The sequence below is a fragment of the Camelus dromedarius genome, chromosome 11 (genome assembly GCF_036321535.1).
Source record: "Camelus dromedarius isolate mCamDro1 chromosome 11, mCamDro1.pat, whole genome shotgun sequence".
Taxonomy (NCBI): domain Eukaryota; kingdom Metazoa; phylum Chordata; class Mammalia; order Artiodactyla; family Camelidae; genus Camelus; species Camelus dromedarius.
Window position 1 is genome coordinate 828,946 of NC_087446.1, and position 16,012 is coordinate 844,957.

Below are 16,012 nucleotides of genomic sequence, written 5' to 3' on the forward strand. Positions count from 1 at the left end.
GCCAGGTCTCAGGCCCCCAGCACCCCAGGAATTGCTGCCACCTTCCACTCAGTGAGGTGCTGTTCCTCGCCCTGCTTCCCCTGCAGAGTCTGGGGATCTTGTCGGGATTTGAAAGTAACGTGTTGGAAAGTGAGGCAGCGTGGCCGAGTGAGGCCAGCGCCGGGTGGGGAGTGGAGCCGGACTGATGGGGCTGCGTTGGGAGCCTTTCTGGCTTTCCTGAGTGGTTTCTTCGGGTGCGAGTCTGCCTGGAGGGGTCGGGCTCTGCCTCGCTCCTGCTCCTGCGTGCCATTCCCAGGCCCTCCCCACCCTGAACTCGTTTCCAACTCTGCTGGTTCCTCTACTACCGACTCATTCTTTTGTCTTGTTAGGTGTAAAAATGTTCTCATTCAGAATACGGGTAAGTGACTGGGAGTTTCCCACCGGAGCCGGTGCCATGTATGGCCTGGGGGAGCAGGGCCTCCGGACACGCTCGGAGCCTGGGGGAGGCAGCCCGCGCCGAGGGGCTTCAGAATGTGCTGAGGAGGCAGGGCCTCAGGACTGGGGTAAAGGTGCGTGCGTCTGCTCCCCAGAGCGCCTCGTGGGACAGAGGCACGTCTAAGACATGGGGGCTGCCACTCAGAATACTGCTTTACCCCGGGGGCAGTGAGTCCTTGCTTTGTACTAAGAGTTAGCAGTATAACTTCCCAAAAGGATGTTTTTTTCTTTCTATGGAGCAGTGCATACTCATTATGGGATCAGTAAATTCAGACAGAGTCTGTAAAAGGCGGTCATAATCCCTCTTACCCAGGGAAAGCCTCTGTTAAAACCAGGGTGTCCTTTTGGGAATTAGTCAGCCTGACTCTTTGGACAGTTTCACTTGGGTTTCTGTCTGTGGCTCAAAGTGTAGGGTCTGTATGGAGCACTAAATTGTCAGCTTTACTGAAATGAAGTAATCCAGCCGTGATCCAACACATGGCAGGGCCAGCAGTCTGAGGTGCCCCCTTGCCTGTGTCCAGCCCCGTGCGGCCACCTGGCCCGGCAACTGCTGCGGGGCACAGGCCGGCCCGTGGGGCTGCAGCCATTTGTGGGTCTGGGGTGACCAGGCCTGAATGAGAAAACTTCTGCTTTGGGCCCAAGTACTAGAGCGCAGAGGTGGTGCGGCAGGGTGGCGTGCCGGTCAGCAATGTGGCCGTGTTCCAGCTTGTCGTCTCCCAGGGTAGGAACCCGCTGACTTCAGTTGGGCGTAGAGATCAGAGACGCACCTGGTGAGCGACTGTGGCCGCAGGCTGTGCGGTCTGTGTTGCCCAGAGCCTGGGAGTCGCCTCACCGCCCGCAGCGCTCCCGGCTGCCCTTGGCCAGTCGGCGACCCCGGTGTGAGACCACCCGTGCAGCCTCGGGACAGGCACTGGGATGGAACTGTGGCCCGAGGAGCCGCTGGCCTGGCAGCCCCTTTCTCAGGACTGAGGCCCCGGGGTTGTGTAGCTGGGGAAAGCCGGGTGAGCTGCCTGCAGGAGGAAGCAGGGTTCTCTGGACGGCCTTCGGTGCAAGACCAGCTAGAGCTGAGGCAAGCCTGGGAGATCTCCGAGGAGGATCTGCCTGTGTCCCCGCAGAGAGGAGGGCTGGCTGCAAGGAGGCTGGGGAGGTGGCAGGGACTAGAAGTGCATTTGTGATTTTGAGTGGTTCAAAGTTAGGTTTTCGAGGGAAAAAGAACTGAGACCAAGTAGCTTTAAGGTCATATGAGAGGATGTTGGTTTAATTTTTAAAAACTTTTTAGCATTTTTAAACTCCCAAGGTTGTTTTCCACATGTCTCGGTAGCAGAGCCCAGAGCAGAGATGTGGGTGTCGTGAGGCTTTGCCGGCCCTGTTCCGAGAACTCCAAGTCTGAGGGGTCCAGCCCGAGTCCAGGGCTGTCGAGGCCCAGGTGGCCCCAGCCTGTCAGTGGGGCTCTGTGCTCCCCTGGGTGGGCTGGCCGGGTCTTGGTGGGGTCCCTCTGCCCCTGAGGGTCCTGTCCCCTGGCAAGGACGAACTGCTCCTGTGTGGCTGTCCGGGTGGCATGGGGCCGTGCAAGTCTGTCTGCCTTTTCCCTCCCTCACCTGCTTTCAAAGTAAAATAAGTCGTTTTCTGACTTGGAAACAACACACGTGGAAACGGAAAAGATATGAAAAGTCAAGTGTAAAGAAAAGAGAGCGTTCTGTTTTCTCCCGCCTTTGCCTTCCCTTCCGAGAAGAGCCGTCGGGGCCTGCGCTGGGGCAGCCCGCCCTGTTGAAGCGGCTCTTCTGGTCCGATGCGCCCTGGCCCTGCACCCAGGTCCTGCTGCTTCGCAGGGGACGGCGGGGACCAGCTGGGCAGAGGGGTGCGTGGAGTCAGAGCCTCCCGCTGCCCTTTGAGCAGTGAGCCCGTTCCTCTGGGCGCCAGATCTGGCCAGCCTTCCCTCCAGCTGCACCCTGGGCGTCGCTCTGTATCGGGGAGGAGGGGTCTCTGCAGAGGCACAGGCCCCCGGCCTTGTTGGTCTGGGCTCGGCCGTTCTCTCTGGGGTCCGCCACGTGCACGTTACTCAGGGTGGTGAAGGCGCAGGTGAGGACGGAGCGCAGGGCTGCAGCCCTGTCTCCGAGAGACACCAGGTGAGCGGCCCGGGCCGGTGGGTGGAGGAGCCTTTTTTCATGTTGGTGGCAGTTAACTTTGTTACATTTTGTGAGAGTTTTGATGGCAGGGGCCTGGGGGAACCAGAGACGCTGCTTGGCCCCCCAGATGGATGCCCCACGGCTGTGTGGAAAGGAAGCTCTGAGACCACACTGTGGAGCCGGGAGCTCAGGGAATGAGGTGCGTGGCCTGTGGGGAGCTTCTGATGGACACTTGGGGTCACACCTGGAGTCGATGGGGCTTCGAAGTGGCAGGAGGCTTTGTGGTGGGGCTCCCTCTCCTCCGCAGACCCCGGCAGGGACTGGAATTGCGTTGGGGTGTTATCTTTATTCCAATTTCTACTTTTTTACCTGGAAATAACTCCAAATTTACAAAATGTTGGAAAAATGGAAAAAACTGCACCCAGACTCTGCTCACCCAGAGTCCCCTCTTGCTGACATTCCTCCTGTTTCCCCGAGTGCGGTTCCAAAAGGCAGCCACCCTCCCCTGGAGCCTCCCCGCCTCCAGTCAGGACGGGTCGGGCACCCCTTTGCTCTGGGCGTCCCCACACCTTCTCTCATCTCCTGAGATGGGCATGTTGAAAGAGGACCCCACATACCGCCCCGGGAGAGAGCAGTCCGCGTGCTGACGGAGGTGCGCCCGGGACCGCGGGCGCCGTGTGGCCCCGCCTGGGGGCGGCAGTGTCCCTGCTCCTTGGTGACCAGGGCGTCACTGGTGCCTCCGCCAGACGGTTTCTGCTTTTGATTTTTCTGGAGCTGCCTGGGGTCCAGGGGCCCCTCTTCGCTTCAGCCCAGACGGCCTGTCCCTCGGTCTCGTGGCCTTCTTTCCTTGAGGGCGGGAAGTCCCTGTCCGCCTCTGTGCTCCCTCCAGTTCTTTCCCTCAGGCACCCCCTCTTCCCTGCCATGTGGGTGATAGGTGTGGTTTGCGGAGGGTCCACCCCACTGGGCACTGAGGTGGGCGGCTCGGGGAGGCCAGCATTTGGTGGGAGTTCTCGTGGAGCTGGGCTCAGCCCAGCGGGCTGTCACTGTCGACCTGACCATGGGGATGGCCGTGACTGTGGGTGACGGCGAGGCCTGGCTGGGAGGTGTGGACACGCCCAACCCCGCATCTTGGGGCTCCAGGCTGTTGTCTGTGTGGTCGGAGCCCCGAGGAGGGTGTGGGTGGTCCTGACCTGCGTCGGGCTGGGCAGGGGGTCTCCTGGGAGCCGGTGTGCACAGAACCCCTTCCCTTGCGAGGGTGATTCTGGGCCGCTGGGGTCTGGAGGGTGGCTTTCACTCGTGCCCCCCGACCCGCATCCGAGTGCTGAAGGTGAGAGGCGTCTGTTACAGAGACGCTGACGGCTCGGCGTGGCTTAAGGAGGGTGAGTAGGGTCTAGCACCCCGCTCTGCAGAGGTGGCCCCTGGGGCATCACGGGCACTCCTGTGTGCAGGTGGGGATCGCTTGGTAATGCAGTTTTTTTGTGTTTCATGACCTTCATATAAAAAGTTTAAGAACAGAAAGCTGGAATCTAATATCGATTTATCAAACATAACCAAAAAAAACATTAAAGAACATCACTTTGGGGACCCTTCTAGCTCCGTTAGCCACCCCCCGTCACGGTGACCACTCCTTGTAAATTGGGTGTGGGTTCTGCTAGGGCCTGTTTTTCTGGTGGTTCTGCCCTCGGCACGCGATCTGGTGTGGGTTTGGGCGTAGACCTTGAACACGGTGCTGTCGCACACACGTGCACACACAGCATTGGTGCCACTGTGCAGCTGCATCACTGTCCCCAGAGTCAGCGCCCCGGGTCCCTGTGGTGGCGCCCAGGGCCGGTGTCCTCCTGGCACACTGTCCGCAGCGGGCGTGTCAGGTGTCAGCGGCCTGGTATGTCCCTCTCTGCCAGCAGCCCTGGGGTTTGTGCTCCTGTGTCTTCCTCTCAGCTTATCTTGTTGTTTTTAATGTCTTTAGAAACCTTTTTAAATTTGGAAATCTGAGAAGGGGGTGCCCGCCTGTCTGGTGGCCCGTCCGCCTCACCCGTTCCTTCCTTTGATGCTTTGGGGCAGACCCCAGTCGTGTTACCTCATCAGCAGCACGTCCTTGTGGGTCCCAGGTGAGGGTCCTTAGAACAGAACCCGGAGCTTGCTGTCGAGAAGAAGCGGGCTTGGTTGGCACGTGCGTCCTGTCCAGGTCCTCGGCTCCCCCGTGTGTCCTCCGCGTCTGCCCCACACACGCCGGTCCCCGTGCCCACACCTCTGCCCACCCGCCCAGCCCCGGGCGTGGCCCCCAGCCGCCCGCGGGGTCCTGCTCCCGCAGGAAGCCGCGCGTTGCACGTGTTGGCTTGGCACGAGCTCGCCCCGCTCAGTGCTTGCTAGGACTTTACTGTTTTGTTGAAAGTTCATGGCTCCATAAAAACCTCCGTAAAAAATTTAGTGTTAGGAAGAGTGTTTTTTCAAGTTAGCACTTCTGGCGCTCCGTGTAGACCAGGTTTGCAGGGCGAGGAAGCTCGCCGCGGCCCCCTCAGCTTCTCCGAGCGGGTGGGCGCTTTCCTGTCTTCCCAAAGCCAGCCCCTCCCAGGGCCGCCAGCCGGGGCGCCGTGCGGGGATTGCCTTTTTATTCCATATCTTCATTTTATTTCATGGCTTGTGCTTGTTACGGCATATTTAATCGTTCCTGAGAGCCTCGTGGTGGTCTTCTCAAAGCTCCTGGAGGCCCCCTTGGCCTTGGCACGGACCCCCTGTGGAGAGTCGCCCCCGGACCAGATGTCCCGGCCCCTCAGGCATGGCTCTCTTTTCAGGGTGGATAGCAAACCTCCGCAGTGATTTCTCTCCCCGGAGACCTGGACAGTTGGAACCGCGCTTCCAGGGCGCTGCTCCTGGGCCCCTGCTCCCCGGTGGGAGGCCCCCGCTGCTCTCTGCGTGCTGTGCTGTTCTGTCCAGCTCCTTGACACACGCTCTTGGGAATTTGGAAATGCCATAGCATTGGTGTGTCTTGTTTTCTCTTGCTGGCATCGCCACTAGTCTGCACCGAGACCTTCCTGGTCACCCAGAGATACTTTACCACGTTTTCCCTCTGTACTGAGGGGCACACCGGGTCCTTATTACCTCATGGGTGACGCTGGCTCCTGCCTCTCCCGTGGGAGCAGGGAAGGTGGCTATCGTGGTCCTGTCCTGATTTCGGGAGGCAGCTCCCGGTGTGCCCTGATGGAGGCCCTGGGCCCGTCTCACAGGACCCTCACCCCCGTGTGGGTCTCGGGTCATGTGGACCCTGCTTTCCCACGACTTCTGAGGTGATCGTGTTTGCTCTCCAATCTGTGGCTGCGTGCGCTGTGTCCGTGGACCTCTTGTGCTGTGGCCACCCCCCGGGACAGACCTGGGCCCAGGCGCTGTGTGTGCCCGGGGTCTGGCCTGACGCGGCCCCGCTGCGCGCCTTCCGGTCATCGGGACGAGGCTGGGCTGATCTCGGCTTCCAGCTGTGAACCTCTTCTGAAAACCACTTTCTTCTTTTTTCTTTTGTGGGTGGGAGGAAAACATTAAACTGTTGATTGGGTTTCTAGAACAATCATTATAAATGTATTTAGGCTTTCTTTTTTAATGTCAGTTTTGAAAAGTGATGTTTTTCTACAGGTTTGTCCGGCGTCTCAGATTTCACGATACACGGGTTTAGTTGACTTCTGTTCCATTTGTTTGTTTACTAGTCTGAGAACGCGAATCACAAGGTTTCCAGCATGGTCGGTCCACCCTGGGCTCTGCCTCGTCCTGACCGGGGCCCTTCTCTTTAAGGCCCGCCCACCTCTGGTTGTTGAGACTCCTGTGTGTGCTTGTTTCCCGTTTCAGTACTTTTTGCCTTTCCTGTCTTTTCCACAGCTTTACTGAGATTTCACTGACGTGTGATGTTGTAAGGTCGCGGTGTCTGTGGGGCCCTTGAGCGCTGGCCGCCGTGCGTGTGGGCGGGAAAGGCCAGCTGGGGAGAGCCTGGTGCTCCCGCACGCCGGTGGGCTGGGGGTGCGCCGGTCTGAGGCCTGGGACCCTCCTCTCAACGTGCTCTTGCCAAATACCTTGTTTCTTAGAAAACACTTAACACAGAATACAGAGCCGCGCAGCTTGATGGTTACCGCAGGGCAGACACTTGTAACACCGCCATGTGGGAAGGGAGGGCTGACCCGCCCTTTGGCGACCCCTCCCGCCCCCAGGACCCGTGAGGGACTCGCCGTCTCTCCTTCCCGGGCACCGTGGCCCGCGTGTTTCAGAGTCACGAGTCCTTTGCGGCCTCCTTAGAGGTCCTGCTCCGAGGTGCCACGGGCCCGTCCCCAGGGTCGCTCTGCCCTCTGCCTGCTGCCCGCTGGGCTGGGCTTGATGGGTGTGGGGGACGTGGTGGGCGTGCTGGGTGCTGGCACTGCTCTCCTGGGCGCTCACAAGCGCTGTGCGTCCTCTCCTCGCAAGAGGCTTGGGGACATCATGGTCCCTGTAGTGAAGGTGGCCGACCCCCAGCTGCTTCCGCCTTGGGGTGTTCCATCTTTCCTCCTCTGAGGTGACCAAGTGGGACCGTCCCCACCCTCTGTGAGAACAAAGGGTTCTGTGGGGTCTGGTCACACCTACACGAACTCTGGTGAGGCTCAAAGGAAGCAGGAACCCCCAAAGCTCTGCCGGACGCTGCAATGAGTTAGAAGTGACAAGGGGGAGCTGACTGTGTTCCCGCAGAGCCAGGGCGGCGGCGCTGGCGGCCTGAGCACCGGCTCTGAGATGTGGTGGGAGCACGGGGTTTGTAGGAGTGATGCTGTGGTTTCTAGTTTCCGTGATGAGAACCTGTTGTGTGTCCTGCTTGGCAGCTAAACTCTGAGTTTTTCCGTGTTCTAGATTAAATAGGATTGCGAATCAGGTGGCGATTCAGCGGAAGAAGCAGTTTGTTGAGCGAGCGCACAGCTACTGGCTCCTCAAAAGGCTGTCTAGGAACGGCGCCCCCCTGCTGCGGAGACTCCAGTCCAGCCTGCAGTCCCACAGGAGCAGCCAGCAGGTACGTGGCCCGCCTGGCTCCCCGCCCTGCTGGCGCCGGGTGCGCGGTGACTCCCAGCCCCGGTCTCGGCCGGTCCTGGAAGCGCAGAGGACCTCGTGCCAGCGTCAGGCCCGTCCGTGTCACGGGTGTTTCCGTGCTTTGAGTTCTGCCTCCCTCTCCGATGCTGCCCGTTGCAGGCAGGGTGTCCTTGCCGGGGGCAGAGCAGCAGGAGGTGAGGCCCAGCCAGGGACGTGGGCCACGCATCCCTGAGGGAGTCACCTCGAGGGCCCCATGCTGGAGGAGACAGGGGCCACCACGAGTGAGAGGAAACCGGAGTTTTGTTTCTTGAAAGAGCAGAACCAGACGCGCTCTCACACTTCAGTAGCCACTTTGGGTTTACAGAACCACCTGATGCTGTGGAGCAGGTCCCAAAGCACGGACTTAGGGCGGGACAGGCTCTGTAAGACGCCACGGGAGGGAAAAGGAACAGAGGGTTCTTCTGACCTTTGCCCCAGGCCCCTGGTGGCATCGCCCTTCCTGCTGAGGGGCCTCCAGGCTCAGCCTCCTGCCCTGGGCGGGGCTGCTGGGCGGACTGGTGCAGGGTGGCGCCCTCCTCTCCCCCCTCCCCTGGCTCACGCCTGCCCAGCTCCAGTTGGGTTGTCGTGCGGCCGCCGCACCTGCGTCCGGAAGGTCAGCTGCTCTGTTCCTTTGCATCCTGAGTGGCAGTGGCTGAGTGGGTCTGGGGGCCGCTGTGCTTGTGGGTTGGGGGCCGAGGGCTCTCTGGACCCAGCAGGTCCCTAGTGTTCCCAGGGGCTCCCTGGTGAGGAGTCACCCCTTCCGCTGTGCTCTCGGTTGGGGCATGACTCCGGGAAGCTGTGAGGGTCCTCAGCCCTGGTGTCCCCGCCCTGCACACTGAAGGGTCTCCCTTAACCCAAGTTTGCGGCCACGCTGGACGTGTGGTGGATGCGGCCAGGCATCCTGAGGCACTGCTGGCCTGTGAGTGCTCGGCTGCCCGGCGCCTGCCCACTGCGCCCTCCAGCATGGGGACAGCTGACAGCTTTGGACACACCCCTGTGTCATGTCCTGCTGCTGACCTGGGGGCTGTGGGTGGCCCCTGGCCCCTGACCTAAACCTTCCGTCCTTCACTGACATGCCACATGTTCCTGCCCTTCCTCCCGTCAGGGCCAAGTCAGGACTCGTGCCTGTGGGCTGGGAGGGCTGACTGCAGGGTGGGGGGGTGTCCAGGATGCCGTGCAGCTGGAGTCGTAGGGACTGAGGGTGGCCTGGCTCACCTGGGCCAGGTCTCGGGGGACCCGGGAGGGGAGGGGTGGGGGCTGGGCCAGAGCCTGCGAAACCTCTGGGGCAGGAGAGGGTGGTGGGTGCAGCAGTGGGCGTCAGAGGATTGGGGCAGTGAGGCAGGTCAGGGCCTTCTTCATCGCTCCAGTGATGGCACAGAATCATCTTGGGGCTGGAGGGCCGTCCACGCACACGGGGCCGGGCAGGGACCAGCCGCGGGGCTGGGGGCTCAGCTCAGTGTCTGAGCTTGGAGCCTGTGTGGTCTGTGCATGGGACTTGGATGGGTTTGAGGACAGAGAAGCTGGGGGATTGGGGGCCATGGGCACGTGAGAGGCTTGCTGGCACCTCAGGAGGGCTGGGGGCCGCTCCTGGGAGAACAGGAGCCCTCAGGAGGCTGACACTTGGACTTGAGACCTGGTGCTTCCGATTCACATCCTGCCCCAGGTGAGATAAGTTTCTCGAACAAATTCACCCACAGGACACCAGGGAGAGGGAAGTAGCTGTCCTGGCAGGAGGGGTCGGGAGGAGCCACGCAGGTTTGGGTTCCTGTGACTTCACTGATCCCTGAGCTGTGCCTGGGCCTGATCAAGAGAGAACCTGACTCGGGCTGGAAGCTCACTGTGGGGCTGCCACCCACCTTGGGGGTGAGCTCCGCCTCATGGAGGGGTGGGGGTGGGGCAGCCAGCAGTGCTCCCACCTCTCCCTGGCGGATGGTGACTTCCCGGGGGGCATCTGAGACATTCATGTTCCACTTGGATGTCTCAGTCTTGGGGTGATTCTGAGGTCTTGTCAAACTTTAAAAGTCCTCGATGCTGGAGTTTAAAGGGCTTGTTTGTCTGTGTTTCTGGGCTCTTGCCCTGAGCTTGGCCCCAGAAGAGGGCAGGTGCGGCCCCTCCCTCCCGTGGGGGACAGACAGACAGACAGACAGACTGGCCGACTGGCCGAGCTGGTCTGAGGGCATACGAGGTGCCTCTGCCTCTGTGGCTGTGGTCTGTTTGGAGTCCACTGGGGCTTGTTTTGACCTCATGCGTGGGTTCCTGCAGGTCCTGGCTCAGTGGACGTGCAGCCCCTTCTTGGGGGCCTCCAGTGGCCCTCTTCAGAGCCAGCTGGGGTAGGGCAGGTGGGTCCCATCCGTCTGTCTGTCCTGACCTGCTTGAGTGAGCACGCCCTGTGCTTCCCCCTGATGCAAGGGTGTCCCCGTCAGCTCTCTGGTGGCGTGAGGATGACGTGGTTGTCCTGCTATGCCCGGACAGGTCCCCTCACTGTCCAGTCTGCTGCTGCTGGGGTCAACAGCGTCCAGGGGCTGGGGCAGCTGTCCTGGGGTCTTACACCCTCAGTAGTGTCCTGGGAGTCAGGTGAACCTGCTGGGGCCACCACCCTGCAGAGCTGGTCTGCCCTGTGCCCCCGGACCAAGCTGGTCCTGACCATGGGCGGGGTCTGGTCCTCTCCCTTCCAGGCAGTAGGCGTCCTTTTCTCATTCGTTGGGTGGACGTTGGTTTGATTGCAAATAGTCTTCTAGACCTTCTTTCCTGGTAGCCTTTTGGTACAGGAAATAACTGGGTTACTCTCCCACTTTATGGAAACTTTTGGGATTGGTTTTATGTTGTAAACAAAGGTCCCTTGTAAGCAGAGTCAGGAACTCAGGCCCTTTTGTGCAGAAGAGGTGTGAGTCCAGTCAGGTCCTGGCAGCGAGCTGCCATGTGCCGGGAGGGCAGCCCCCCGTGGCCCCTGGTTTCCCAGCCGGGGCAGTGAGCACTGGCAGCACCCGGCCGCCCAGGGCTCAGAGGTGCTTGTCTGCTTTTTTTTTGCCTCCTCCTGCTCAGTAGCGTCTACAGCCTCTTAGCCGATGTTTCAGTGTCTTATTTCACACTGACGGGCGAGGTGATGTTCAGACACTCTTGGGGAGTTTGGTTTCTGAGCCTCTCAGTGCGCTAGCTGGGCCTGTTTACACAGTTCTGTAAAGCCCTGTTTAGTGCCTGAGGATTTCAAGCAACATGAAAATTAGCCGGGTGATTCCAGTCTGTGGACGCTGAGGCTGCACCAGAGGATGCCTGGTGGAGAGGAGACTCCGGCCCACCCTCGGCCCTGTGCCTGGCCTGCCGTGCCTCTGCTGCACCTCCCCGCCTGGAGCTGAAGATGCCTGGCAGCTCTCCCACCAGCCCTGCGCCTTCAGGCTCTGAGATCCGAGGAAGCAGGGTCCGCTGTGGATGGCCCCAAGTGCTGTGGCCTGGGCCCATCCACACAGTTCCCACCCTCTGGGCAGAGAGCTACCTGCTGCCTGGGTTCAGACTGGGGTGAGCGCTGGGGAGGGGACCCTGCCAGGTGGCTGAGCTGCTCAGCTCTGTCCAGCAGGGGCGGGCAGAGAGAACAGTGTCTGAGAGTCGTGGAGCATGTTCTGGAAACGGATGCTGGGCAGGGACTCAGCCAAGGCTGTAGGTGCATGTGTGTCCCCAGCAGTGGTGAAGCAGAGCCGCTCTTACGTCCAGGAGATGGCACGTGAGGTTGGGTCGGCGGCTGCTGGGATGAGGAGGGCCCTCAGTACCGGCCCGAAGCCTTGACAGGGACAGATTTGAGTGTCTTGGGCTGGTTTGGGGAGGAAGCAGGGGAGCCCTAACTGCTCCTTCCTGCGTCTGAGCCCCCCACCCCCCTCCCTGGGAGCTGTGGTCGGGCATGTGGGCTTTCTGGCATCGGGTGGTGTTGGCTGCAGGCGAGTAGAAGTGGGCTCCGGAGCTGGGGACAGACAGCAGTCATGAGTGGACGGTGGCCGCCTGGGACAAGCGTGCTGAGGATCACAGGTCCGCGCAGAGCCTGGGGTCAGAAAGGGGGTGAGGACGTGCCTGGGGCGGCGAGGCAGGAGATGCAGGTCAGGCGGCCCCGCGGGGCAGAGCGCGCCATGGGAGGCCCCTGGTCGTCCCACCTGGACTGCACGCTGCCCGGTGCTGGCAGGGTCCCCCATCCATGGACCCTGGTCCCCGGCCCTCCCTGGGCCGGCCGCGCGCCCTGAGTGCGCATCCCCGTCGAGCCCTGTGCCTTTGGCCTCTGCCGGTCCGTCCTTGCGGCCTGTGAAGGGTGCAAGGCCGACTCCCATTCTTTTTCTCAGAGGGAGAACGACGAGGAGATTCAAGCCGCCAAGGAGAAGCTCAAGTACTGGCAGCGGCTGCGGCACGACCTGGAGCGCGCGCGCCTGCTCATCGAGCTCCTGCGCAAGCGCGAGAAGCTCAAGCGGGAGCAGGTGCGGCGGGGCGGGGTCAGAGGGGCGGGGCGGGGCGGGGTCAGGGGCGGGGAGCAAGTGCAGAGGGGTGGGGTCAGGGGCAGGTGGCGGGGGGTCAGAGGGTGTGGAGCAGGTGCGGAGGGGCGGGGAGCAGGTGTGGTGGGTCAGAGTCGGGGAGTAGGGATGGGGGCTGGCGAGGGCTCTTGGGATTGGGGAGGCGAGGGGGAGCTGTGTCCTAGGGGCAGCGGTTCTGGCCCCCTGCTTCCTTCAAGTCCTCGTGAGGAGTGCAGGCCGGGTGACCCCTGGCCCAGACGCACGCGGCTTTGTGGAGGGGACGCTGACCCCCGTAGTGAAGGAGGTTGGTTAGGGTGGGGGCAGTGTGGTGTCTGGCGCGGTGTCCTGGGAGGCAGTGGGTGGGAAAGGGGATGCGTGTGCCGCGTGTGCCGCGTGAACTCGGGCCAGTTGGTGCTTGTGGCCTTTGAAGTGGGCACTCTGATCCGCCTGGGTGGCCCTGAGCACTCAAGCAGAAGGTAGCTTCTCAGAGGGAGGGTGGCCTAGGGTGCTGAGACCCATGTGCCGGCCCCCAGGTGAAGGTGGAGCAGATGGCCCTGGAGCTGCGGCTGACCCCGCTTACGGTGCTGCTGCGCTCTGTGCTGGACCAGCTGCAGGAGAAGGACCCTGCCCGGATATTCGCCCAGCCTGTGAGCCTGAAGGAGGTGGGTCTGCTGCTCCCGGGTCCCTCATCCTGCCTTGAGTCTGCGATCACAAAAGTGACGCTTCGCTGTAGAACACGGGAGATACACTAGGTGAATGTGCCTGCCTAGGAAAAAGCTCTTCCGGGTGTGTGTGCCCCGACCAGGCCCTGTGTTTTTAACTGAGGGCCTTGAGTCCTGGGAGGGCCCGTAGAGGGACTCAGTTTGGAGTGTCTCAGTGCTGCCGCCCGGCACTGGGTGGGGTGCATGAGTGCGCGCGTGGCCCTTAGACAGCAGGCGTGCTGGCTGTGCAGGGGGAGTTGGGATGCGTGTGTGCACGTGCGGCCCCTAGGCAGCACGCGTGCTGGCTGTGCAGAGGGAGTGAACCCTGGCTTGTCTGCAAGTGAGCATCTTCTCCCTGAGCCCAGGTGCCAGACTACCTGGACCACATTGAACGCCCCATGGACTTCGCCACAATGAGGAAGCGGCTGGAGGCACAGGGGTACGGGACCCTGCGGGAGCTGGAGGAGGACTTTGATCTCATCGTGGACAACTGCATGAAGTACAACGCCAAGGACACAGTGTTCTACCGGGCCGCCGTGCGGCTGCGGGACCAGGGCGGCGTGGTGCTCAGGCAGGCCAGGCGCCAGGTGGACAGCGTTGGCTTCGAGGAGGCCTCGGGAATGCACCTTCCCGAGCGGCCTGCTGCAGCCCCCCGGCGACCTTTCTCCTGGGATGAGGGTGAGTGTGGCCCGCAGACTCCGTGAGGGCTTGTCTGGGAGGGGGAGCCCAGGGACCACATGCCAACTTGATGTTCCCTGGTGGCCTCGGGAAAAAGAGAGACAGGCGAAGTTTAATGTCTTCAACTTCGTAAATCTAGGCGGCATGATTTTAGCTTGTGATCGACGTAAAAATTACTGAAGGTGTTATTCACTGGTGTTAATTTTCTCTCTGCCACATGGTGTGCGTTTCATACTCAGCACATCTCTGTTCAGAGCAGCCACATTTCGGGTGCCCACTCAAGACATTTGTGGCCAGGGGCCCCGAGAGGGGCAGCCCGGTCCACCTGAGACAGACTGGGAGGCAGTGTGGTCTGGTGGGCCCTGGTGGACTTCTCCGGAGGCTCTGTGACCAGAGGGAGGCTGCTGCTGTTGGGGGTGGACAGGAGGCAAGCCTGGCGCTCCTGGACCCCCGACCTTCACTCTGGGCTGGCACGGCGGCGGAGACGGTCTCGGGACGGGCGCCCGGTGCGTCTCAGCGGCCTGCTTGCTTGTTCTGGTTCTTGGGAAACTGGCTGCCCCGCCCTGGATGCCCCTCTCTGGCCACCGCGGACCTCCCTGGGCAGGCAGGGGCCTTCGGAAGATGTGTGTTGCCTGCGTGAACTTCTCACCCAGGTGTTGGCTCAGGGGAAGGCTAGGAGTGAGGGGTCCAGATTCCTTTCTTCCTCCGCACCTGGATAGGGATGCAGGCGAGCCCGTGACTGCGTGTTTCTCCTGCTGTGCTGAGGGGCAGGGCAGCTGTTAGGAAGGGTCTCTCTGGGGCTTCAGATGACGTGGCTTTCGAGGTCGTTATCTGCGTTCTTACTAACTTCCCTGTACTACTGTCTTGTCTCCTTCGCACACAAGACTGGTGCTCTGGTGAAAGGTGTGTCCGTGGAGGGAGGCGGGTCCCTGGCCCGGACGCCATGCTGCCGTTTCGGCCCCCTCCCCACTCCCCGCTCCCACTTTGATGGTCAGTGGGCGCCGTAGACCGGTTTTGGTTCTTAACCACTTCTCACAGGTTTTAGGTAACTCATGCTTTATGTGTTTGGGTGTTTGGCTGCAATTGAAATTGCTAGTGAATTTTGTAGTAGTAAATGTGCCTGAGATTCCGAATTACTGGTGATTTTTGCAGCCCAGTTTTCAAAAAGCACCCCCAGCAGCCTGGGCCTTGGACCGGAGCTCAGACACCAGATGTGACGTACAGACGCCCAAGCTGGTGCCTCTGGCAGGTCCACGCCTCCCTCGGGCTCTGCCTTGTGCCTTCACTCGGCACAGGCCACCAGTCTTGGCAGGAAGGCTTGGCCTGGTTGTGTGCCCAGAGCGGGTGGTGTCCCTGGGTGCTGTCCCTGCTTCCATGCAATGTGGCCCCATGGCCTGGCCGGCCGTGGACTCAAATGCTTTCCTCAGGAGCATTGTGACACCCGTGGTGTGAGGCACACATCTCCTGTGGCCACAGGCCCTGGGTTCAGAGCACGGTGGGGGCTTGGGGCTGTCCCACTGTGCCGGCACGGCTGTCTTAGAAGGTGGCACTGGTGTTGAGGACTGACGGTGCATCCTTTGGCTTCAGTGGACAGGTTGCTGAACCCGGCCAACAGGGCCCACATGGTCCTGGAGGAGCAGCTGAGGGAGCTGCTGGACACGCTGGACCTCACATGCTCCATGAAGTCCAGTGGGTCGCGGAGCAAGCGGGCCAAGCTGCTCAAGAAAGAAATTGCTCTCCTTCGACACAAGCTGAGCCAGCAGCATAGCCAGCCCCTGCCCGCCGAGTCAGGTACTGGCCGCTTGGAAGAGGACGGTGCTCAGCTGGGGCAGGAGACGGGGGAGGAAGGTAAGCACGCTGGGGTCTCGGGCCAGGGCCGCCCTCACTGTGAGCTGGGAGGCACCTCTGACTTGGTGCCTGGAAACCTCAGAGCAAGAGATGGAGCCCTTGGTGCCGCTGTGCCGCATCCTGGCGCCTGAGGAAGTGTAGGGCGAGGAACGGGCTGTTGTCCTCACCTTGCTTCTGGGACACTGAGAAGCGTGGCTCAGATCTCACACAGCCCCCGGAGGGAGGAGGGGGAGAGGCGGCCGGTGTGGCGGGAGGCGGCTGCTCCGGGGCCAGGACGGGGAGGGGGTTGTGTGGCCACCACTGGGTGGCTGGGGCCGTCTGGCGGAGGGGCTGTTTGGACTCCCCTCGCTTCCAGGCTCCCTGTGATGTGCCGCGGGGCGGGCGGGGGGCTCAGGCTGGTGGTGGCCGGGCCTCGGCCTGGGACGTCCCGCTTGCTGGTGGGCGGGAACCGCGGCCCCTGTCGGGGAGCTGCGGGGCCCAACGTGGACGCCAGTTCAGCAAGGGCCCGGGCGGTGGACCTCGGGGAAGATAAGCTGTAGGACGGGGTGGGAAGTCCTTCCCCTGCTTCCTTCCTTCTCTGACTTGAGAATCAGCACGTTTTAGCTGCACAGAGTAGAAGGTGGAGTGAGACTCCCTC

The 16,012-nt window shown here is 61.6% G+C and overlaps 1 protein-coding gene across 8 annotated transcripts in view; it reads left to right on the plus strand.

The window, feature by feature from the left end:
• Positions 1–16,012, plus strand: part of BRD1 (bromodomain containing 1) — a 49,303-nt gene that overhangs the window by 20,590 nt on the left and 12,701 nt on the right. For all 8 annotated transcript variants that reach the window (XR_010383074.1, XR_010383075.1, XM_064491348.1 and 5 more), the window contains exons 3-7: positions 7,452–7,608; positions 11,984–12,115; positions 12,682–12,810; positions 13,215–13,527; positions 15,115–15,375. Coding sequence is in view for 6 of the 8 variants with exons in the window: in XM_064491348.1 (XP_064347418.1) it covers positions 7,452–7,608; positions 11,984–12,115; positions 12,682–12,810; positions 13,215–13,527; positions 15,115–15,375 (992 nt within the window). In the remaining 2 variants the exon portion in view is untranslated. The remainder of the gene's footprint in view (positions 1–7,451; positions 7,609–11,983; positions 12,116–12,681; positions 12,811–13,214; positions 13,528–15,114; positions 15,376–16,012) is intronic.